Raw genomic sequence first — 26266 nt, 5'->3', positions numbered from 1 at the left:
TCAGTTAGTCTAGTTTAAAAGTTACATTTAGTCTAGGATTAGGCTTAATCTGTGTCCGCGAAACCGCCCCATAAAGTTTGTTTTATGGTAGGATCAAGATGGTCAGATTTATATTTAGATACTGCACGTTGCAATTAATTCTGGAACATTTAATGTTTCATTAGCATCATGGCAAAATGAAAATGTCTAGTAACCCATGTTGGTATAAGTGTTGCACGAAAACATAGGAGTATGTGACGGAACTCTTTGTTCTTGCTATCAGCAAAACAAGAGCTGTCAAGACATGGTAAGGGGATGAGCTATAGCCATAGGAATTCGAGGTCATGTAGCTTGAGTGCATAAGACAGTTGGTTCTTGGAACAGGAAATGGACAGGGCTGTTTCATGCCTATTGGTCCTCATGGTGTTGACCCAAAGTCAATTGACTTCAGTTGAGCCTCGAGAGAAAGGGGGCATTGGGTGTACGGGTAAAATACAAACACGAAAAGAGTGTTCATTTGTGAGAGTGAGCAAGTTAGCATGGTGAAATGGGGTCGTGTTCATAAATCAAAGAGGGAATTTCCATACATCTTGTACAAGCCAAATATGTGAACAGAGTTCCACCGGAGTATTGGATTACACAGTGAAATATATATGAGAAAACAAAAATAATCTTCTTTCTACAAAACCCCAATCCATCTTCATGAAACAAAAACAGGTATTTTCTCCTGTTCCTATAAGAACAAACTACATTGTATAAGTCCCAGTCCAAAAACAGTTTCGGCCTATGGCCTATAACATGGAAAAGACCTGTAAGGGATTGCCAGAGAAGTACAGAGGATGTTACAGTAGCCTGATGTAGTTTGACCCGTAGATAGGACACCTGGTTCAAATCAAGTGGAAGCCTGAGGCCTGAGTAAGCACAATGTGTTTCCTATGCATGTCTGTAAATGTTTGGACTGTGAATGTGGAACTAGAAAAAGAAGTAGAAAATTGCATTGGATTTTGTTACTCCTCAGAACAAACTCATAGCGATTGTTATGAAAAAAAGTGTGAAAACTGTTAGAAAAAAACCATTGATTCTTGAGGCATATTTGAGAACAAGCAAATACCCTCACCTTTTGTACTTGTGGAACAAACATTTGACAATTTGACCAGTTATGGAGAGAGATAAAGAGAGAGAGAGGGAGAAAAAAGAGAGAGCAGACTGCAGACGTGAGATCTAGAGGTGCTTCATGTTTGTTATTTTTGTCAAAAGTATTACCTCATTGTCCAGCTGTGACTGAGTTGGCGAGAGCAGAATGAGAGAAAGTGGGAGCGAGTGAAAGAGTGAGCGAGCGAGAGAGAGCATGTACCCCTCTGTTACTTCTACTCATATCTGAGCATGGAGCTTTTTGTTTGGGGAGGAAGTTTTCACAGCTCCAGTTTTACAACCCTCAGTCACTCTGACTCTGCCCAGCCCTTGACAGAAAGTGGTGACCTCACTCCTTTTTAATGAAACTTCCCCCCTCTCTTTCCCTTCCTATTTTTTCTTTTTTCTAAGAGAGCAGCCAGGCAGCAAGCCAGACACTTTCTCTCTTCACTCAGCTCTCTCTCTCTCTATCTGTCTCTCTCTCTCTCTCTCTCACTATTGGCTTGGTGGTTGCTCAGAAGAGGCACTCCTCCCTCCTCCGCTTCTCACATTGGTTTCCCCTGACATGACACGGGCTCAGTTGATAACTTAGAAACAGACAGGAGGGGACGTCCTATTGTGTGTCTTGTACTTGTCTTCTCTCCATGAGGTGCAAGGAGGCGGGTGGCTTTTTGAGTGAGATTTTCTCCTGACAATTTTTTGGGGGGGAAAAGAGCATTATTCATTTGATGATTCGTCTTGTTTTTCCTCTCATTCTGAACTTCTGATACTGGACTTTGCGGTAGATGAGGTGAGATATCTGTATTGTCTTGTGATTCTTGTCACAGTATGCCCATCTAGACTACACTGCAGAGCTATCAAAAAAACCATGTCTGAGGGTGTCGTCAGAAAAATCCAACCCTTTACCATTGGGACCAGACTGTCTGTCCCATCAGAAGCCAAATGCCAGGAGTTTGTGGACGTCTATCTGCCGAAGTCTGCTGCTCCGAACAAGTTGGAGCTACAGAACAACCTACACCACCAAATGTCCCTTTACGTGGGCCAGTCCCAGGGGTGGCCTGGGACCGGGAAGTCGGAACTCCCACAAGTGGCCGCCCAGGTCTACGCTTCAACACCAGAGGGACATCAGGATGAGAGAGTGGAGGAGGACAGGAATTCTGTGTCCCCCACTGCATCCTCTAGGTCCATCAGGAAGATTGCTATTTGCAGGAATGCCGAGACAGTCCCCGACGTGTCCTTGGGTGACTCTGACCTGGCCACCTCAGTCAGTTCCACGTCGGAGGCCATCCGAAGCAACTACAACAGTGTTCACCCAAAACCGCCATCCTTGATAGTAGAGGACGACTTGGATAAGAGGTCCAACTCTCAGTCTAAGGTAACCTTAGATTACAGTTGTTTTATTCATGGTGTCTCACATGTTATTGAGTTAGGATAGGCTGCAAGCCAGCACCAACGAATTTACATTTCAAATCACTTGGTTCAAGTCAATTGGCTTTATATGAAATAGAAATGGTGAATGACTCAACCAGTGTTGTTATGGACATTTGTTTTGTTTCTGTTGGCCGTTCTCAAGCTTTCTGAAAGCAAATTAATTGACTTGTTTGCTTTAAAGAAAGTAAGTCCAGAGCCAAATGGCAAAAGGAGAATTGGGAATTAAACCCAGAACCACAAAACCCAGTGTTAGTAATGTTTTGTTTTTCTCCCTCATTTCACATATTACGTAATGCTCTCATTACGTAATTGTTTTTTTTCACATACTAATAATTACTGAATTTGCATTACTGACTAAGCTGAGTAACAACATCAGAATCTTTTCGTTTAACGCCTTCCACCCTGCAACACAAGATACTTTTTTACCAAAAGCAACATGATATGAACACCATAACGTGCATTGTTCCAACATGAAACACACACACACACACACACACACACACACACACACACTTTCACAATGTGTGCACTATTACCTCGGTGTTGCATTATCCACACTGTACTCTCGAGCTATGAGATCATCAGCAGGCGTTCATTAAGCAAGGCAAAAGGCCACGTTTCGGATGAACTGGTTATTTCCACAGAATAAACGACTCCCAATTCCATAACTGAAAGGGTTGCGTGATGAAAATAGCAATCAGGCACATTGCGTTGGTGGATATAATGATGCCAAACTGAAGTTGTACTTGTGATTAAGTGTTTCTCCAGATCCACAGCTGGCAAACGGGTTATTTCAAAATGTGCGATTGCCTTTCGGAATTTAAGGGGATCCCGATTGTATTAAATAGTGACACTGAACAACTATTTGTGGAACAAGCATGCCAAAATAAGCTTACAGATAAAGAAGATAGTGTACTTAATATCACATACCATGTTAAGATGCATATTTTCTGCACTCAGAAAGCATGACATACATTTTAAGTTAACCGGAAAATCAAGTTAAATATTTTTACAGATAACAGTCCCATGGTTACAGTTTTCAATGCTGAGCATGCAACTAGCAAAAGGACAGTGGGATGGGAAAAGGAACTGGAACAGTGAAAAGAGGAGCAATTATTTTGAGATGAGATCATGGTTTTGGCTCTCTTTCGCTCTTCATCTCGGCCCTGTGTAGGTGGGCTGGCTGAGTCACACAAAGCCTGCGTTATCTCATCGCTGTGTTTAGTACACAAGTTACATTTTTTCACCAGTATTGAGTATAGCTCTGGGGGTCCGTTTTTGGGCATCTGTCTGTACATTTCCCTGTTTCTTATGACAATGTCTACATCTCTTGAAGTTTTCAACTTTTCAAGTACCCAAGACTACATAGACACATCGTTTATAGCTTTGTGTATAGCCAAGCTATCCAAAGACTGCAGGGTATGTGCATTCAGTTTGGTGGTCTTTTGTAGCCTACCTGCGGCTTGAACTACCAAGGTACATGGAAATCTTGCAACATGGTGAAACCTGCGCAACAGTGCTTACAGTGATACGCTATTGTAAAACATTCTAAAAGCTCATATACAAGCTTATCAACGCATCATAATGCATTATAATTGCAAGTTTTGAGTAAACTGTTACCCAAGTTTGTATTTCACTGCAGAAAATACAGTTCATTACATTCCAGGAAAACAAACATCTGTCTAAGATGAAAACCAGGCAGGCCTAACAAGTTTCAGATTATTGTGGAGACTGTAGGGAACCAGCAGCAGGTTGCTCCATGATTTAGCTACACACAGCGATGATGTAAGAGGTCTCGGAAAGATAATATGCATCATTCAACGTTTTGCATGAGGTCATCAGTACAGAATGCATCGGCATGGCAAAGAGAGAACGGAGACAGGCAAGGAAAAGGTTCCACGAGCTTAACGTTATGAAACCGCAAAGATGGAATAGTGCTCTGCAGCTCGCAGAAAATTATGAATTGCAAAGTAGCAGAAGTAAATGAAATTAAATGAATGTATCTCCTGCGGTGATTTCACAGCTATGGCAAAAAATACATTATTTTCACATTTTTACGTTACAAATACTGATAACCATCTGTATAATGCATGACCTTGCTCATAGTGCAGTAAAGCACTTGGGATAACCATTCAAAACACATCATGGGTACCTTTAACAGCACTTATAACTGAATAACAGCTACGTTGCTAATACATTACACTACATCTCATGGATCCCAATAACAGCCCATGTACTGCAAATAATGAAATGACCATACAGAAATCCTTTGTGAAGCATTACACACAGGTGGTTCGTATATATACACCAAACAAAAATATAAACGCAACATGCTACTATTTCTAAGATTTTACTGAGATACAGTTCATATAAGGAAAGTTGTCAATTTAAATAAATTTGCTAGGCCCTAATCTATGGATTTCATATCACTGGGAATACAGACATGCATCTGTTGGTCACAGATATTAAGAAAACTGGTAGGGGCGTGGATCAGAAAACCAGTCAGTATCTGGTGTGACCTCCATTTGCCTCATGCAGCGTGACACATCTCCTTCGCATTAGAGTTGACCAGGCTGTTGATTGTGGCCTGTGGAATGTTGTCCACTCCTCTTGAATGGCTGGGCGAAGTCGCTGGATATTGGCGGGAACTGGAACACGCTATCTTACACATCGATCCAGAGCATCCCAAACATGCTCAATGGGTGATATGTCTGGTGAGTATGCAGGTCATGAAAGAACTGGGACATTTTCCTTTTCCACGAATTGTGTACAGATCCTTGCGACATGGGGCCGTGCATTATCATTTTTGTATCCCAGTATCTCTACTTGCACATCATCATCTGCACATCTATCACTCCAGCGTTAATGCCTCTATGACCTATTTATTGCCTTACCTCCCTATTCTCCTACATTTGTACATGCTGTACAAAGATTTTTCTAATGTGTTATGTGTGTTGTTTATGTGTAACTCTGTGTTGTTGATTTTTGTCACACTGATGTGCTTTATCTTGGCCAGGTCGCAGTTGTAAATGAGAACTTGTTCTCAACTGGCCTACCTAGTTAAATAAAGGTGAAATGAAAAATAAATAAATAAAAGCATACTGAAATATGAGGTGACGATGGCAGATGAATGGCACAACATTTCTGGGATCTTTTATTTCAGCTCACGAAACATGGGACCAACACTTTACATGTTGTGTTTATATTTTGGTTCAGTGAATACATACACATATATATACACACACACACACACACACACACACACACACACACACACACACACACACACACACACACACACACACACACACACACACACACACACACACACACACACACACACACACACACACACACACACACACACACACACACACACACACACATACATACATACATACATACATACATACATACATACATACATACATACATACATACATACATACATATATACATATATACATATATACATACATATATACATATATATATACATATATATATACATATATATATACATATATATACATATACATATACATATACATATACATATACATATACATATATATATATACAGTTTAAGTACGCAGTTTAAGTACGGAGTTTACGTACACCTTAGCCAAATATATTAAAACTCCGTTATAAAGATACTTTTGTACCTGTTTCCTCCAGCATCTTCAGAAGGTCCTTTGCTGTTGTTCTGGGATTGATTTGCACTTTTGGCACTAAAGTATGTTCATCTCTAGGAGACAGAACGTGTCTCCTTCCTGAGCGGTATAATGGCTGCGTGGTCCCATGGTGTTTATACTTGCGTACTATTGTTTGTACAGATGAACATGGTACCTTCAGGCATTTGGAAATTGCTCCCAAGGATGAACCAGACTTGTGGAGGTATACACTATTTTCTGAGGTCTTTGGCTGATTTCTTTTGATTTTCCCAGGATGTCAAGCAAACTGAGTTTTAAGGTAGGCCTTGAAATACATCCACAGGTACACCTCCAAGTGACTCAAATTATGTCAATTAGCCTATCAGAAGCTTCTAAAGCCATGGCATCATGTTCTGGAATTTTTCAAGCTGTTTAAAGGCACAGTCAACTTAGTGTATGTAAACTTCTGACCCACTGGAATTGTAATACAGTGTGTAATATAAGTTAAATAATCTGTCTGTAAACAATTGTTGGAAAAATTACTTGTGTCATGCACAAAGTAGATGTCCTAACCGACTTGCCAAAACTATAGTTTGTTAACAAGAAATTTGTGGAGTGGTTGAAAAACAAGTTTTTATGACTCCAACCTAAGTGTATGTAAACTTCCGACTTCAACTGTACATGCCCTCAAGTGTCAGAACCATGCATTGAGTGTACTGGTTCACAGGTTCTTCCTTTATAATGACCTCTATAGGATGGACATCAGTACGAGACGCTTGACGTGGAGACCGACCACAAGGGAGAGAAGAGGAAGAGACTGCAACAGAGGGAAGGGAACAAAATCCCTTCCAGAGAGAACGCCGTTAACCAAACGTAGGTCCCATGTTTGACTGAGCAAGATATATCAGTAACACCTTACTTTGATTAAAAAAATAAAGCAATAACAGTAAGAAACGACAGGACCCTAAACTTTGATATTTTCATGATAAATCATGGCCACTCGTGATTTCTTATAGTTTTTTTTATTTCTCTATGACTAAATCAAAGCACATTTTATTTGTCACATGCGCCGAGTACAACAGGTTCACCTTACAGTGAAATGCTTACTTTCAAGCCCTTAACCAACAATGCAGTTGTTGTTTAAGTAGAAAAAAAGTGATAAGAAAGTATTTACTAAAATAAACCGAAGTAAAAAATAAATAAATAAAATAAGAAAAATTGAAAAATAACAAATAATTAAGGAGCAACAATAAAATAAAAGTAGCGAGGCTATATATAGGGGGTACCGGTACTGAGTCAATGTGTGGGGGCACCGGTTAGTTGAGGTAATTGAGGTAATACGTACATGTAGGTAGAGGTAAAGTGACTGCATGGACAATAGACAGAGAGTAGCAGCAGGATAAAAATGGAGGTGGGGGGTACAAAGCAAATAGTTTGGGTAGCCATTTGATTAGCTGTTCAGGAGTCTTATGGCTTGGGGGTAGAAGCTGTTAAGAAACCTTTTGGACCTAGACGTGGCACTCCGGTACTGCTTGCCATGCGGTAGCAGAGAGGACAGTCTATGACTAGGGTGGCTGGAGTCTTTGGCAATTATTTGGCCTTCCTCTGACTCCGCCTTGTATAGAGGTCCTGGATGGCAGGAAGCTTGGCCCCAGTGATGTACTGGGCAGCACGCACTACCCTCTGTAGTGCTTGTGGTTGGAGGCCGAGCAGTTGCCATACCAGGCGGTGATGCAACCATTCAGGATGCTCTCAATGGTGCAGCGGTGTAACTTTTTGAGGATCTGAGGACCCATGCCAGATCATTTCTGTCTCCTGAGGGGGAATATGCGTTGTCGTGCCCTCTTCACGACTGTCTTGTTGTGTTTGGGCCATGATAGTTTGTTGGTGATGTGGACACCAAGAAACTTGAAGCTCTCAACCTGCTCAACTACAGCCCCGTCGATGAGAATGGGGGCGTGCTTGGTCCTCTTTTTCCTGTAGTCCACAATCATCTCCTTTGTCTTGATCACGTTGAGGGAGAGGTTGTTATCCTGGCACCACACTGCCAGGTCTCTGAGTTCCTCCCTATAGGCTGTCTCATTGTTGTCTGTGATCAGGGAGTACAGGAGGAGACTAAGCATGCACCCCTGAGGGGCCCCCGTGTTGATGATCAGCGTGGCAGATGTGTTGTTGCTTACCCTTACCACCTGGAGGCGGCCCATCAGGAAGTTCATGATCCAGTTGCAGAGGGAGGTGTTTAGTCCCAGGGTCCTTAGCTTAGTGATGAGCTTTGAGGGCACTATGGTGTTGAATGCTGAGCTATAGTCAATGAATAGCAATCTCACGTAGGGGGTCCTTTTCTCCAGGTATGAAAGGGCAGTATGGAGTGCAATAGAGATTGCGTCATCTGTGGATCTGTTGGGGCGGTATGCAAATTGGAGAGGGTCTAGGGTTTCTGGGATAATGGTGTTGATATGAGCAATGACCAGATTTCAAAGAACTTCAGGGCTACAGACGTGAGTGCTACGGGTCGGTAGTCATTTAGGCAGGTTGGGTACAGGGACTATGGTGGTCTGCTTGAAACATGTTGGTATTACAGACTTGGTCAGGGACAGGTTGAAAATGTCAGTGAACACACTTGCCAGTTGGTCAGCGCATGCACGGTGTACACGTCCTGGTAATCCGTCTGGCCCTGTGGTCTTGTAAGTGTTGATCTGTTTAAAGGTCTTACTCACATCGGCTGTGGAGAGTGTGATCATACACTCGTCCGGAACAGCTGATGCTCTCATGCATGCTTCAGTGTTGCTTACCTCAAAGCGAGCATAGAAGTGATTTAGCTTGTCTGGTAGGCTTGTGTTACTGGGCAGCTCGCGGCTGTGCTTCCCTTTGTAGTCCGTAATAGTATGCAAGCCCTGCCACATCCGACGAGCGTCGGAGCAGGTGTAATACGATTCAATCTTAGTCTTGTATTGACGCCATGCCTGTTTTATGGTTCATCGGAGGGCATACCGGAATTTCTTATAAGCATCTAGGTTAGAGTCCCACTCCTTGACTAGGCTAAATATACTTTGTCCTTGGTGCCATGGATGTATATTTGTTATGGCTACCGTTAACATGTTGTTTTCGTAGCTACTACTATGTAACTACAGCTTTCCATGTTATGTCACATTACTTGGTCTGACTTGAATTATTCTGCGTCTATCTTGGATTTCAAGTCATATCTGGGAATTTGACCCTCATGGGACCCCATTGACAAAGCACTGAACTAGATACTGTATCTCTTTGGTAGCTGCCTGAGGTTCCAGTCACTGTTAAGAAACTATCACCAAGACCTCAAACTGGCTCTGGACGTCTCCTCCTTCTACCAACAGGCTGACAACATCATCTTCACCATCAACAGGAAGGTAAAAAGGCAGAATAGGAATTTGCACAAGAGTCCTATTTTGCACCAGTGATCCTTTAAAGGTACAACCTGCAATATTTACATGCTGTTAAATGTTTATTTCAATTGATTGATTCTTGAAAAATATATGCGCCATGAGCTTAGTACAACTGTCCCCAACATAACACCAATACATGGTCCCAAAGCTCTCCAAATGATCACTGTTTTCTAATTACACGTTATTACACTTATTATCACAAGATTGACTCTATATTATTTTTGTGTTTGGTAGAGAAGCATCCTGTCTGGATCAGATAGCCAGGGGAGCTGCGGTCAGACAGAGATCTACAATATTGCCAGCCAAATCACGGTGAGTGGCACTTGGGGGAAAATGTAGCTCAAAATAATGAATACATTTACGCATCGTTCATACATCAGGGCTGTGTTCAATTCCATTTCAAGTGAAATACTAGTAATTCCAAAAAGTTATCATTGAAAATATAACCAACAAAAATATTAATTGAATGTCACTGTTTCAGTGAATTTAAAAGAAATGCACTATAACTGTAATGTATGGTCTTGGCACATGCTCAGTACTCAAGCCTACTAAGTAGAGAGAAACACAGAGAAACTATCATAAGACAGTGAAACATAACACCATAACACTACCAGATTATTCCTTCCTAGACCTTCTCTGGATCTTTTTGGGGTGTTTCCCCCTTAACCACAGAAGGAGCCTTCTATGACGTGGTGTTATACTGTGAGACTTATATTTCCCTCACTAACTTTAAACATCAGCTATCTGAGCAGCTAACCGATCGCTGCAGCTGTACATAGCCCATCTGTAAATAGCCCACCCAATCTACCTACCTCATCCCCATATTGTTTTTATTTACTTTTCTGCTCTTTTGCACACCAGTATTTCTACTTGCACATCATCATCTGCTCATCTATCACTCCAGTGTTAATTTGCTAAATTGTAATTACTCCGCTACTTTGGCCTATTTATTCTCTTGCCATTTTCACACACTGTATATAGACTTTATTTTTTTTCTATTGTGTTATTGACTGTACGCTTGTTTATTCCATGTGTAACTCTGTGTTGTTGTTTGTGTCGCACTGCTTTGCTTTATCTTGGCCAGGTCGCAGTTGTAAATGAGAACTTGTTCTCAACTAGCCTACCTGGTTAAATAAAGGTGAAATAAGATCAAATAAAAAATACTTCTGTGTTCCATCTCATAGCCTTCCATTTTAAAGAGGGTGGGTCGTTTTCCAAAGACTGTAAATCAACACCAAATGAATTGTGTCACTTCCTTCCACTGCCCCCATCCCTTCCCTCGACCACGCTCTCTCCAGATGCTGAACGAGACTGTTTCGCGCCTTTCGGACCTCCACCCTACCCTGGCTGCCAGAGTGACACGGAAGCAGGCTGAGGTGCAGGAGAGTTGGGGCCTTCTCCAGGAGGGTAGCGGGTAAATATGGGTCCCTAAAGCTCATATCGTTTCTTTGTCTGTCTCTCCAATGCAGCGTTTCCCAATATCGGTCCTCGGGACCCCAAGGGGTGCACGTTTTGGTTTCTGGCCTTACACTACACAGCTGATTAAAATGATCAAAGGTTGATGATTAGTTGATTATTTGAATCAGCTGTGTAGTGATTGGGCAAAAAAATAAATATGCACCCCCTGTGGTACCGAGGACCAGGTTTGGGAAACCCTGCTCTAATGGCACCCTATTCCCTATATACTGTAGTTCATTACTTTTGACCAAGGTCCATGTGACTCTGGTCAAAAGTAGTGCATTATATAAAGAATATGGTACCATTTTGGGATACCCTATAAAGTCCTTATATTATATGATCTAATACAGTGTTTCCCAACTCCAGTCCTTGAGTACCCCAACAGCACACATTTGTTGTAGCCCTGGACAAAAACACCTGATTCAACTTGATGATTACTTGTGAAGCAGAATCAGGTGTGCTTGTCCAGGGCCACAACAATGTGTATTGTTGGGGGTACTCAGGAAACACTGATCTAATATCACATTATCTAGGGGTGTGTTACAAGGATGCCATCTATCACCGTATCTATATATTATGGCAATATTTGCTATAAATGTAAGATCAAATACTAACATTACAGGATTTTGGAATGTTTGCAATATTCACACATTTTACTAAAAGAACTGGAACGGTTTCTTCCAAATTTTGATATTTATTTTCAATAAATATATAAATACAAAAACAGGCTTTAAAATGGTAAAAACATGGACTAAAAGATTAGCCCAAGAATAAAACAATAATCTTCACTGGTCTATCCTTGCTTACCTCTCTTCTCCACTAGCACTCTCCCACAAACAATTAAACATCTGTAGCTTGTTATCTCATTTAGTGGGAGGGGCCTACAATTACCTCTTTAGCCAATACCTATTCAGATACAAACACTCAATTACTACACACTTCACCGGTTCAGGTGAAATGGTGGAATGAGATCTCAACTGAGGCATGATATGAATAATGTATGTTGAGCAGGAACCTGGAATACAATTAACATAGAAATAAACACTTACAAATACTATTTCAATTAGGTGCAAGTGAGGATGTGTTTGCATCACTCAACTCTATTGCTTTATTGAAGACTGTGTATATTTCCCTTCTGAAACCACCGTCTGAGAACCAGGTTGCTTATCTGTAGCCTATTTTTCAGTTATGGAAAAAGTACTTGTCATACTTGAGTAAAAGTAAAGATGTCTTAATGGAAAATGACTCAAGTAAAAGTGAAAGTCCCCCAGTAAAATACTACTTGAGTAAAACTCAAAGTATTTGGTTTTAACTATCAAAAGTAAATGTAATTGATCAAATATACTTATGTATCAAAAGTAAAAGTAAAAAAATAAATGATTTCAAATTCCTTATATTAAGCAAACCAGACGGCACAATTTCCATGTTTTATTTAATTTACTTACGGATAACCAGGGGACACACTCCAACACTCAGACATAATTTACAAAAAAAACTTTTGTGTTTTGTGAGTCCGGCAGATCAGAGGCAGTAGAGACTACCAGGGATATTCCTGTCCAGCTAATCATTCAAAATGTAACAAGCACTTTTGGGTGTCAGGGAAAATGTATGGAGTAAAAAGTACATTATTTTCTTTAGGAACGTAGAGAAGTTAACCAAAAATGTATTTTTAATGTTTACTTAAGTACTTTACACCATTGCTTTACACCATTGCTACCAAATGTAAAACCCTTTACATTTGGTAGTGCTGAATAAAGTCATCAATGGAGGTCACCAATAACTGAGTTAGCGAGCCATTGCTACAGTATAATGACACAAAATGGGCAGCCCTTTTTGACCCAACCCACATGTCGACTCCGAACTTTGACATGTTGATAAACATCACTAACAGTTTATGTCAGGATGAACTCATGGAAAATGTATTCCAGATGAAAAGGTTTGATGTTTACAATTGGATTAATGGAAAACCTACTCGGTGAATAAGATGATGTATTGTTTTCCTCCTAACACTCTTGTTGTGTAACTAACAAGACATTCTGGCATTAGAACCAATGCCCTAATGGCAACTGAAGCCGACATTGAAATGATCCTTGCCCTCATAAGCCATAGTCTGAGTTTCACTCACAGCAAATGCAGTCCAGATAATCGCCGTGGAATCAATTCAGGGGAATTCATTCTTGACATTCTCTTTGTATTATGCAATGCTCTAACTTTGAGCATGACGCGGATTTCGCAAGCCCCTGTGTCTCAGTAAAAGTGTTCTGTGTAGGAGCTGGAGCGACAAGTGTATGCCAAAATTAGATATGGATGAATATAGAGAAAGACATTTTGGGGGGAGATTATACTATACGATAAACCTGCTCCTAATTTCTTTAGCAGATGTGTGCAGAGTGCCTCATAAGTATGGTATGGCCTAGTAACCAGGGATACAAACTGATGTAGCTTATAAAGCTTATTGAACAGAAGTATACTGGTCAGTTACCATGTTAGTCATTCAACTGTGGGTTAAATGCACTTCTGCATTTAAAGTTACAGTTTGGAAGTTTAATTACAAATGTTCTAGCTCAGATTTTGAATTTAAACTGTATGGTTTACGGAGGCACTAACATATTTTTTAAGACATTGAACCATAAAATCCTACGTTTTAGGGTATTAAACTTTTGAAATATAAATAAATGACCCACATTCCAAGCATATGTGTGGAGAGGTGTGCCCATTTCTGTCCAGTGAGTATCTGTATCACAAACTTTGTATTTTTGTTGTAAGGGCGGCAATTGGCTCTCTTCTGTCAAAACTGGAAATAGGTTTCCTTAACGGGCGCCAATGAGAAAGAACGTTTGAATTAAAGACAACCGACAAGACACGACATACACAACGTGTTCCTTTTTGATGGCGAGATTTCTGACTCCTAACCATGCTGTTCCCTCTCTGTTTTATAGTTTATTTCTAAAACAAAAGTACTTTCCTGAAACCATGACCTCACCCCTTCAGAGGGGGGTGACATCATTACTTTGTACCCCTGCCGGCCCCAGTCAGTCACTCCAAGGACAAAGCCTTCTGTCTGTTCAGATTGTCATGGTTGCATAACATGTTGTTAGCTAATTCAGCATATCTGGTGGATCCAGTCAGTGTTGTTCATCCTTGGATTTCTGAGTCATGTGACACGTCTCCAAGCAGAAGTGCTCCAGACATGTTGAGGAGTGCTCAGACTTGTGGGTAGGACTCAAAAACCCTAAAGAATACACAGTAAAACTGATGAAGAGGCATCCAAGGCTGCTACAAATGATCCACTTTGGACATATTGTCTCTAATGCATGACAGTAGGTGCTAAGCCTTGGTTAAGTGGTATCACTCCCGTCGCTATGTACCACGGCCCTGGAGACCAGAGTTCAATCTTTGTGTCCACCCTTCTGACCTCTCCCCCCCACATCTATCTACCCCTTGGTTTCCAATCTGCCTACATAAAAAGCACTAAATACAGTATGTGTTTTATTTTAACACTCCACACCACAATGCTTTTCTCTCATCTTGTTTGTGGTGCTGGAAATAAAAGCCTCAGGAAAAACAATTTCCTGAGTATATCACTGGGGTGTATACACCAATGTTTGCTGTGGAGAATGAGCATAATATTGTTCATAGTAAAAGACTACTCCCGGACACACAAGTACCTCTGCATGTTTATTGTTGTCAACGTTTCGGACGGTGACTTTTCTCAAGACAATTTTGAGTCAGGTCTCGAACCGAAACCAAAACAGCAAAAACGACGTGCAGAGGTAATCGTACACTACCTTTCAAAAGTTTTTGAACACCTACTCCTTCAAGGGTTTTTCTTTATTTAGACTATTTTCTACGTTGTAGAATAATAGTGAAGACATCAAACTATGAAATAACACATATGGAATCATGTAGTAACCAAAACAGTGTTAAACAAATTAAAATATATTTTTTAACTGAGATTCTTCAAATAGCCACCCTTTCCCTTTGGTTGAGGTCGGGTGATGTGGAGGACAGGTCATCTGATGCAGCACTCCATCACTCTCCTTCTTAGTAAAATAGCTTTTACACAGCCTGGAGGTGTGTTGGGTCATTGTCCTGTGTAAAAACAAATGATAGTCCCACTAAGCCCAAACCAGATGGGATGGGGTATCGCTGCAGAATGCTGTGGTAGCCATGCTGGTTAAGTGTGCCTTGAATTCTAAATAAATCACAGACAGTGTCACAAGCAAAGCACCTCCACATCATAACACCTCCTCCTCCATGCTTTACAGTGGGAAATATACATGCAGAGATCATCTGTTCACCCACACCACGTCTCACAAAGACACGGTGGTTGGAACCAAAAATCTCCAATTTGGACTCCAGACCAAAGGACACATTTCCACCCGTCTAATGTCCGTTGCTCATGTTTCTTGGCCCAAGCAAGTCTCTTCTTATTATTGGTGTGCTTTGCAGGAGTGGTTTCTTTGCAGCAGTTCAACCATAATGGCCTGATTCACAAAGCATGATTCACACAGATGTGCCTGTTACTTGAACTCTGTGAAGCATTTATTTGGGGTGCAATTTCTGAGGCTGGTAACTCTAATGAACTTATCCTCTGCAGGAGAGGTAACTCTGGGTCTTCCATGCCTGTGCCGGTCCTCATCAGAGCCAGTTTCATCATAGCGCTTGATGGTTTTTGCAACTGCACTTGAAGAAACTTTCAAAGTTCTTGAAATGTTACGTGTTGACTGACCTTCATGTCTTAAAGTAATGATGGACTGTCATTTCTCTTTGCTTATTTGAGCTGTTCTTGCCATAATATGGACTTGGTCTTTTACCAAATAGGGCTATCTTCTGTATACTCCCCCACCTTGTCACAACAAAACTGATTGGCTCAAACGCATTAAGAAGGAAAGACATTTCTCAAATTAACTTTTAAGAAGGCAAACCTGTTAATTGAAATGCATTCCAGGTGACTACCTCATGAAGCTGGTTGAGAGAATGCCAAGAGTGTGCAAAGCTGTCATCAAGGCAAAGGGTGGCTATATTTTTTCATTTGTTTAACACTTCTTTGGTTACTACATGATTCCATGTATGTTATTTCATAATTTTGATGTCTTCACTATTATTCTACAATGTAGAAAATAGTAAAAATAATGAAAATCCCTTGAATGAGTATGTGTTCTAAAACTTTTGACCGGTAGTGTATGTGCTGGATTGGTCTTTTACAGTGAGTTTGTTCTTGCTTTATCATGATTTTGGCCCATTCACTCACATGAACCATTCTATTTCATTACCAATGAACCTAGCACTGAGTGTCAGCTGGCCTTACGGATGAGGTAGGGTAGGGTCACTATCATTGATAGAACCAGTGTTACATTAAGTAACCCATAATGTTTTGCCATGCAGGAGCGAGTGGCCAGCTTTGCCCACCACCCTTGCCATAGACTTCTCCTGTGATGAACCTGGCGCACTGAGTCAAACCAGAGATCCGGAACATGAGGCCCAGAGGATCATAGGAAAGGACATCAAAGAGGAACAGAACCCTCTCAAAGGGTTCGAGGTCAGCAGATCCATTTTTCAAATAACTAGGAAATTCTTATTAAAAAGTAGTATAAGTGATAGTTCACTCAAATTACAAAATCTCGATAGTTCACCCAAATTACAAAATTACATATAGGTTTCCTTAACTTTTAAGGAGTCGATTAAACTAACTAATATGTGAATAGGGGTGTCATTTGGGTGAACTGTTATGAAAAGAGGAACTCATCAGAATAGGTGGTACCTGATACCTCTGTAAAATAGTAGAATTACTCTAATTATTTGACCTACTACTGACCTGTGTAATTTCCTTTTTTTTAGAACATGAAAGACTGTGGGGTCCCCAGGAAGCTGACTGTTAGTCAAGTTGAACAGCCTTCCAAAAGCTATGCCCGAGTCTCCTGTGACACCACCAGCAATGACTTGACTGGAAGACTGTGTGTGGAGAGGCAAAGGTATAGACTTTCATCAGCTTCTTGTTTTTTTGAAACCAGATGAAATTGTTGATGACACTTTAAGCAGACCATTAAGTTAACGTAACATTTTCTTGCTTTGCAGAAAGGACCAGACAACCCATTTGAACACTTGTTATCCAGGTTGCCAATCAGAACTTGGTATTCAGTTGCAAAATTCTACCACATCTGCTGATAAGGTAGCTATGGACTGATTTCTGGTGTTTCTTGTGGTCTGCTACAACAGTACTAATACTTTAGAGTAAAAATCCAATGGCAATGTCCGCGTGATAAACAGGGTGTGTTGATTTTAACTGGGTTTACAACTTTGAAGGTTGTAAACATCGAGAGTGAACCCCCAGTGTACTGTAGTTTTCCTTGATCTGCAATTGATTGAATTTGGGCCTGGATGTATCCCACTGGGTTAACCAAATGTCACTTCCTCCTCTTGTTCTCTCTCTTCCTCTCCTGTTTCCTCATTTCCTCTTCCTTTCTGTTGCTTGATGGTTGAAGACTCTGTCATGGCTGAAAGACAACCTTGCTATGTCAGCCCCCAGCCACCACACAGCCAGTCTGAGTTGTCCAGAGGTGACTAAAAACCTGTCAGCTGATATTTACCAGGACAATGTTGTTTCGAACACGATCTGCTTAGACATGTCCAAGAAAGTACATCTTGTAGCTTTTCATTGCATAATATTCAGTCCTTGCAATGGTACTTATCGGATTCAGAAAGTTTTACATTGGGCAATATATACTGAACAAAAATATAAATGTAAAGTGTCGGACCGAAGTTTCATGAGCTGAAATAAAAGATCCCAGAATTTTTCCATTTGCACATAAACCTTTTTTTCTCTCAAATTTTGGGCACAAACTTGTTTACATCCATGTTAGTGAGAATTTCTCCCTTGCCAAGATAATCCATACACCTGACAGGTGTGGCACATCAAAAAGCTGATTAAACAGCATAATCATTACATAGGTCCACATTGTTGTGGGGACAATAATAGGCCACTCTAAAGTGTGCAGTTTTGCCACACAACACAATGCCACAGATGTTTCAAGTTCTGAGGGAGAGTGCAACTGGTATGCTGACTGCAGGTATGTCCCCCAGAGCTTTTGCCAGATAATTAAATGTCCATTTCTCTACTATAAGCCACCTCCAATGTTGTTTTAGAGAATTTGGCAGTATGTCCAGCCGGCCTCACAACCGCAGACCACGTGTAACCACGCCAACCCAGGACATCCACATCCAGCTTCATCACCTGTGGGATCGTCTGAGACCAGCCACCCAGACAGCTGATGAAACTGTGGCTTTGCACAACCGAAATAAATTCTGCACAAACGGTCAGAAACCGTCTCAGGGAAGCTCATCTGCTTGCTCGTCATCCTCACCAGTGTCTTAACCTGACTGCAGTTCGGTGTTAGTAACCGACTTCAGTAGGCAAACGCTCACCTTAGATGGCCACTGGCACACTGGAGAAGTGTGTTCTTCATGGATGAATCCCGGTTTCAACTGTACTGGGCAGATGGCAAATAGCATGTATGGCGTTGTGCGGGTGAGCGGTTTGCTGATGTTAACGTTGTGAACAGAGTGCCCCATGGTGTCGGTGGGGTTATGCTGTTATGCTGTTGACATCAGCAAATCGCTCAACCACAGACATAAGCTACGGACAACAAACAAAATTGCATTTTACCGATGGCAATTTGAATGCCATGATGAGATCCTGAGAACCATTGTCGTGCCATTCATCCGCCACCATAACCTCATGTTTCAGCGTTAAAAGGCACAGCCCTGTGTCGCAAGGATCTGTACACAATTATTGGAAGCTGCAAATGTCCCAGTTCTTCCATGGCCTGCATACTCACCAGACATGTCATTCATTGAATGTTTGGGAATACGACAGTGTGTTCCAGTTCCCGCCAATATCCAGCAACTTCGCACAGCCATTGAAGAGGAGTGGGACAGCATTCCACGGGCCACAGTCAATAGCCTGATCAGTTCTATGCGAAGTAGATGTGTTTCGCTGCATGAGGAAAATGGTGGTCACACCAGATACTGACTGGTTTTTTGATCCATGCCCCTACCTTTATTAAAGGTATCTGTGACCAACAGATCCATATCTGTATTTCCAGTCATGTGAAATCCATAGATTAGGGCCTAATTAATTCATTTCAATTGAATGACTTCCTTATATGAACTGTAAATTGGTTAAACCTTTGAAACTGTTGCATGTTGCGTTTATATTTTTGTTCAGTATATGTATGATGAGATTTGCAGAGGCTATCAGAGTTGTGGTCATTAATTCTGGCAAAGAGTTTAAATTGATCTGATAAATCAAGGACACTACTTTCATTATCAGGATTATCCAATTCATTAATATAATTTACAATTCAGAAATGTATAAATGTGACTCTTGAAATGGAAAAGATTTTATTTGAAAAAGATTTTATTTGATACTAAAAAATGACATACTAGACTAGAGCAAACATTCATGTTCTATGCTTTGGGACAGGAAAAGCCAGGGTCAACCCAAGGCCAGCACCAAGGTTGTGTGAAGATGGAAGACCTCCTTGGCCAAGTGGAAACGTTATGGGAAGTTCTGAGGAGAAGACTTCATAGAAGCATTATTTATTCAAACAGCTCTGAGAGGATCAACTTGGAGGTATTGATTATTTGTGTCTACATACTGGTCTGGGCTTGTATTCATAGTGTCTCAAAGTATGAGTGCTGATGTAGGATCAGTTATGTATTTTAGATAATAATTAGTAAGATTATATGGATAGCGGGACCTGACCCTAGATCAGTACTCCTATTCTGAGACGATTGGTCCCCAGAGGGCAATTTATGCAGCATTGAAGACAAATCCATGCTATCCTTTGTAGAGGGATGACAATCATGAGACAGACAAGGATCGGCTCGAAGGACGCCTGTCAGAATACAGTGCAACCACGAAAAACGTGGAATTCTGGAGCGTCCCAGATGTCGAGGAGCTCTCTGAGACATTGGAGGAAAACGACAGAGGAATGCTGACAGAGCTGCTGCGGTGTCTTGACCAGGATGAAAACGTTGATCGTTGCGAGGTAGAGCGACAGGTAAGGTTTCAGCTTCATCCGTTTTTACGTGGTTTTCCAATACCGCTTTCTTCATGTCCTTTTTGCAACTCTGTTTTCTCAAACCTCCGTAAAAGGAAGGTAGGGGTGTTTTTTCTTCTTCTAGATACAGACACTCCCACTAAAACTCCCATTAGACCTCAACAAGACATGGTCACTGGCCTTGCAGGCAAAGCTAACCACACTCCAATTCTATCACCAGATAACTTATTAGATTAATACATCAACAATCTACCAAAATACTGAGTACTTTATTTGACTATCATGACAGACCCTTACTGGACAAATGGATGACCAGGGGTGCATGGACTACCCTATGGAGGACCTTGGTGAAGCAGTGGAGAAAAGAGGACATTCCCTCTGTCAAAGTCAAGACACCCAAGAACTTCTGAGTCAGGTAGGAGTTGATAGAACAGTTTTTTATTTGGATTTGGTCCTCTGTAGTTGGTAGAGCGTGGTTCTTGCAACGCCAGGATAGTGGGTTTGATTCCCAGGATCAGCCGTAAGTGAAATATGCACGCTTGACTGTTAGTCCGTTTGTACAAAAGTGTCTGCTAAATGGCATGTATTATTGTTTTCTGTTGCTTTCAACAACAAAAAACACCACAAATTAGCACACTGTGCTTGTAGAGTTTTCGCAAACGGAACAATAGCAACAGAAACATCGCCTGATTCTACTAGCGTTGACTGGTTCAAGTAGTGTAACCAATCATTGCTTGTAAAATCAGGCTGTTTCTGTTACTATTGTTCAGTTTGCAAAATTTTACAAGCACAACGTGTTTTTTTTACCTATTAGATCAAATAAAATCTGTGATGCCCTCTCTCTTCTCTCCTTTCCTCTCCTCTCTTCTACTAGCACTCAACAGTGACGCTGCGAATCAACCAGCTCTTGTCCAGGTGTGCGGAGTTCAGCATGGACGTTCTGGACACTGAGACAGACATGGCGGTCAGATGTGAGCCCTATAGTTCTGAACTCGAGGGACTGCAGGAGCAACAGGATGAGCTAGAGGTATATACAGTATATGTATATACACAACCGTTCAAAAGTTTGCGGTCACTTAGAAATGTCCTTGTTTTTGAAATATTTTTTTGGGGGGGGCAGCTTCATTAAACAGCAAAACACCAGTCTCAACGTCATCAGTGAAGAGGCGACTCCGGGATGCGGGCCTTCTTTTTGATTGCTTCTTTAATTAGAACAACAGTTTTCAGCTATGCTAACATAATTGGATCATAATTGGATCAGATTGAACGGTTGTATATATATATATACACACACACACACACACACACACACACACACACACACACACACACACACACACACACACACACACACACACACACACACACAGTGGCAAGAAAAAGTGTGAACCTGGATTTCTGCATAAATTTGATCTGATCTTCATCTAAGTCACAACAATAGACAGTCTGCTTAAACCAACACACAATTATATGTTTTCATGTCTTTATTGAACACACTGTGTAAACATTCGTAGTGTAGGGTGGTAAAAGTATGTGAACCCTTGGATTTAATAACAGGTTGACCCTCCTTTGGCAGCAATAAACTCAACCAAATGTTTTCTGTAGATGCGGAACAGACCTGCACAACAGTCAGAATGAATTTTGGACTATTCATCTTTACAAAACTGTTTCAGTTCAAGAATATTCTTAGGATATCTGGTGTGAACCGCTCTCGAGGTCAGGCCACAGCATTTTAAATCGGGTTGAAGTCAGGACTCTGACTAGGCCACTCCAGAAGGCATATTTTCTTCTGTTGAAGCCATCCTGTTGTTGATTTACTTCTGTGTTTTGGATCGTTGTCCTGTTGCATCAACCAACTAATGTTTAGCTTCCATTGGCAGACAGATAGCCTTACATCTCTAGAAAAATGTCTTGATAAACTTGGGAATACATTTTTCCGTCAATGATTGCAAGCTGTCCAGGTCCTGAGGCAGCAAAGCAGCCCCAAACCATGACGCTCCCTCCACCATACTTTACAGTTGGGATGAGGTTTTGATGTTGGTGTGCTGTGCCTTTTTTTCTCCACACATAGTGTTGTGTGTTCCTTCCAAACAATTCAACTTTAGTTTATTCTGTCCACATAATATTTAGCAAAAATTGCCATAGAACATCCAGGTGCTCTTTTACGATCTTCAGACGTGCCACAGTGTTTTTTTTGGACAGCAGTGGCTTCTTCCATGGTGTCCTCTCATGAACACCATTCTTATTTAGTGTTTTAAGTATCGTAGACTCGTCAACAGAGATGTTACCATGTCCCAGAGATTTCTGTAAGTCTTTAGCTGACACTCTAGGATTCTTCTTAACCTCATTGCGCATTCTGCACTGTACTCTTGCAGTCATCTTTGCAGGATGACCACTCCTAGGGAGAGTAGCAACAGGGCTGAACTTCCTCCACTTATAGACAATTTGCCTTACCGTGGACTGATGAACATCAAGGCTTTTAGAGATACTTTTGTAACCCTTTCAAGCTTTATGCAAGTTAACAATTCTTAATCTTAGGTCTTCTGAGATCTCTTTTGTTCGAGGCATGGTTCACATCAGGCAGTGCTTCTTGTGAATAGCAAACTAAAGTGTTGTGAGTGTTTTTTACAGGGCAAGGCAGCTCTAACCAACATCTCCAATCTCCTCTCATTGATTGGACTCCAGGTTAGCTCCAAATTAGCTTTTGGAAAAGTCATTAGCCGAGGGGTTCACATACTTTCTCCAACCTACACTGTGAATGTTTAAATTATGTATTCAATATAGATAAGGAAAATACAATAATGTGTGTGTTATTAGTTTAAGCACATGGTTTGTCTATTGTTGTGACTGAGATGAAGATCAGACCAAATGATATGACTAATTTATGCAGAAATCCAGGTAATTCCAAAGGGTTCACATACTTTTTCTTGCCACTGTATATGTGTAGAAAAGAGGACATTCCTTCTATCAAAGTGATGACGCCCAAGAACTTGTGAGTCAGGTAGAAGTTGACTGAACAGTTTTTTATTTGGATGTGGTCCTCTGTAGCTCAGTTGGTAGAGCATGGTGCTTGCAACGCCAGGATGGTGGGTTTGATTCCCGGGATCTGATACAGTACCAGTCTAAAGTTTGGACTCACCTACTCATTTAAGGGTTTTTCTTTATTTAGACTATGTAAAATAATAGTGAAGACATCAAAACTATGAAATATCACATATGGAATCATGCAGTAACCAAAAAAAGTGTTATATATATATATTTATAATATATTTTTGAATAATCGAAGTAGCCATCCTTTGCCTTGATGACAGCTTTGCACACCCTTGCCATTCTCTCGACCAGCTTCACCTGGAATGATTTTCCAACAGTCTTGAAGGAGTTCCCACATATGATGAGCACTTGTTGGCTGCTTTTCCTTCACTTTGCGGTCCAACTCATCCCAAACCATCTCAATTGGGTTGAGGTTGGGTGATTGTGGAGGCCAGGTCATCTGATGCAGCACTCATCACTCTACTTGGTCAAATAGCCCTTACACAGCCTGGGGGTGGGTTGGGTCAGTATCCTGTTGAAAAACAAATGATAGTCCCACTAAGCCCAAACCAGATGGGATGGCGTATCGCTGAAGAATGCTGTGGTAGCAAAGCTGGTTAAGTGTGGCTTGAATTATAAATAAATCACAGACAGTGTCACCAGCAAAGCACCCCCACACCATCACACCTCCTCCTCCATGATTCACGGTGGGAACTACACATGTGTAGATCATCTGTTCACCTACTCTGCGTCTTACAAAGACAAGGAAGTTGGAACCAAAAATCTCAAATTTGGACTCATCCTACCAAACGACAGATTTCCACCGGTCCATTGCATGAGTTTCTTGGCCCAAGCAAGTCTCTTCTTATTATTGATGTCCTTTAGTATTGTTTTTTTTCACGCAGTCTCCTCTGACCAGTTGATGTTGATGTGTCTGTTAATTGTGAATCATTTATTTGGGCTGCAATTTCTGAGGCTGGTAAAGCTAATGAACATCCTGTGGCGCAGAGGTAACTCTGGGTCTTCCTTTCCTGTGGCGGTCCTCATGAGAGCCAGGTTCATCATAGCGCTTGGTTTTGCGTATTTCATATTGACCGACCTTCATGTCTTAAAGTAATGGAATATCGTATCTCTTTGCTTATTTGAGCTGTTCTTGCCATAATATTGGAAAAGCATTACAGGTGAAGCTGGTTGAGAGAATGCCAAGAGTGTGCAAAGCTGTCATCAATGCAAATTGTGGCTACTTTGAAGAATCTCAAATATAAAATATATTTTGATTTGTATAACAATTTTTGGGTTACTACATGATTCCATATGTGTTATTCATAGTTTTGATGTCTTCGCTATTATTCTACAATGTAGAAAATAGTGCAAATAAAGAAAAACCCTTCAATGAGTAGGTGAGTCCAAACCTTTGACTGGTACTGTATGTATGTATGTATGTATACATACACACACACAGTTGAAGTCGGAAGTTTACATACACTTAGGCTAGAGTCATTAAAACTATTTTTTCAACCACTAAACAAATGTCTTGTTAACAAACTATAGATTTTGCAAGTCGGTTAAGACATCTACTTTGTGCATGACACAAGTAATTTTTCCAACAATTGTTTACAGACATTATTTCACTTATAATTCACGGTATTACAATCCCAGTGGGTCAGAAGTTTACATACACTAAGTTGACTGTGCCTTTAAACAGTTTTGAAAATTCCATAAAATTATGTAATGGCTTTAGAAGCTTCTGATAGGCTAATTGACATCATTTGAGTAAACTGGAGGTGTACCTGTGGATGTATTTCAAGACCTACCTTCAAACTCAGTGCCTCTTTGCTTGACATCATGGGAAAATGAAAAGAAATCACCTAAGACCTCAGAAAAAAGTCTGGTTCATTCTTGGGAGCAATTTCCAAACGCCTGAAGGTACCACATTCATCTGTACAAACAATAGTACGCAAGTATAAACAACATGGGACCCCACAGCTGTCATACTGCTCAGGAAGGAGATGCGTTCTGTCTCCTAGAGATTAACGTACTTTGGTGCGAAAAGTGCAAATCAATCCCAGAACAACAGCAAAGGACCGTGTGAAGATGCTGGAGGAAACAGGTACAAAAGTGTCTTTATCCACAGTAAAACAAGACCTATATCGACATAACCTGAAAGGCCGCTCAGCAAGGAAGAAGCCACTGCTCCAAAACCCCCATAAAAAAAGCCAGACTACGGTTTGCAACTGCACATGGGGACAAATATCGTACTTTTTGGAGAAATGTCCTTTGGTCTGATGAAACAAAAATAGATCTGTTTGGCCATAATGACGATAATTTTGTTTGGAGGAAAAAGGTGGAGGCTTGCAAGCCGAAAAACACCATCCCAACCGTGAAGCACGGGGGTGGCAGCATCATGTTGTGGGGGTGCTTTGCTGCAGGAGGGACTGGTGCACTTCACAAAATAGATAGCATCATGAGGAAAGGAAAATTATGTTGATATATTGAAGCAACATCTCAAGACATCAGTCAGGAAGTTAAAGCTTGGTCGCAAATGGTTCTTCCAAATGGGCATTGACCCCAAGCATACTTCCAAAGTTGTTGCAAAATGGCTTAAGGACAACAAAGTCAAGGTATTGGATTGGCCAACGCCCTGACCCCTGCTCCAAAACCACCATAAAAAATATTATAGAAAATTTGTGGGCAGAACCGAAAAAGCGTGTGCTAGCAAGGAGGCCTACAAATCTGACTGTTACACCAGCTCTGTCAGGAGAAATGGGCCAAAATTCACCCAACTTATTGTAGAAAGCTTGTGGAAGGTTACCCGAAACGTTTGACCCAAGTTAAACATTTTAAAGGCAATGCTACCAAATACTAATTGAGTGTATGTAAACTTTTTTACACCTCTATTTAACTAGGCAAGTCAGTTAAGAACAATTTCTTATTTTCAATGACAGCCTAGGAACAGTGTGTTAACAGGGGCAGAACAACAGATTTTTATTTTGTCAGCTCAGGGATTTGATCTTGCAACCTTTCAGTTACTAGTCCAACACTCTAACCACTAGGCTACCTGCTGCCCAGAAACTTCTGACCCACTGGGAATGTGATG

At 41.0% G+C, this 26266-nt stretch overlaps 1 protein-coding gene across 1 annotated transcript in view; it reads left to right on the top strand.

The window, feature by feature from the left end:
- Positions 1–1641: 1641 nt before the first annotated feature.
- Positions 1642–26266, top strand: part of LOC129839132 (uncharacterized) — a 40924-nt gene continuing 16299 nt past the window's right edge. The window contains exons 1-13 of the mRNA XM_055906411.1: positions 1642–2485; positions 6949–7067; positions 9466–9580; positions 9851–9928; positions 10915–11030; positions 16463–16616; positions 16916–17049; positions 17153–17246; positions 17560–17634; positions 19560–19709; positions 19930–20139; positions 20429–20554; positions 21014–21166. Of these exons, the coding sequence (XP_055762386.1) occupies positions 1979–2485; positions 6949–7067; positions 9466–9580; positions 9851–9928; positions 10915–11030; positions 16463–16616; positions 16916–17049; positions 17153–17246; positions 17560–17634; positions 19560–19709; positions 19930–20139; positions 20429–20554; positions 21014–21166 (2031 nt within the window). The 5' untranslated portion in view covers positions 1642–1978. The remainder of the gene's footprint in view (positions 2486–6948; positions 7068–9465; positions 9581–9850; positions 9929–10914; positions 11031–16462; positions 16617–16915; positions 17050–17152; positions 17247–17559; positions 17635–19559; positions 19710–19929; positions 20140–20428; positions 20555–21013; positions 21167–26266) is intronic.

This window comes from Salvelinus fontinalis, chromosome 3 (assembly GCF_029448725.1).
Source record: "Salvelinus fontinalis isolate EN_2023a chromosome 3, ASM2944872v1, whole genome shotgun sequence".
NCBI lineage: Eukaryota > Metazoa > Chordata > Actinopteri > Salmoniformes > Salmonidae > Salvelinus > Salvelinus fontinalis.
Note: the sequence above shows the minus strand (reverse complement) of the source record. Positions and strands in the feature narration are given on the sequence as shown.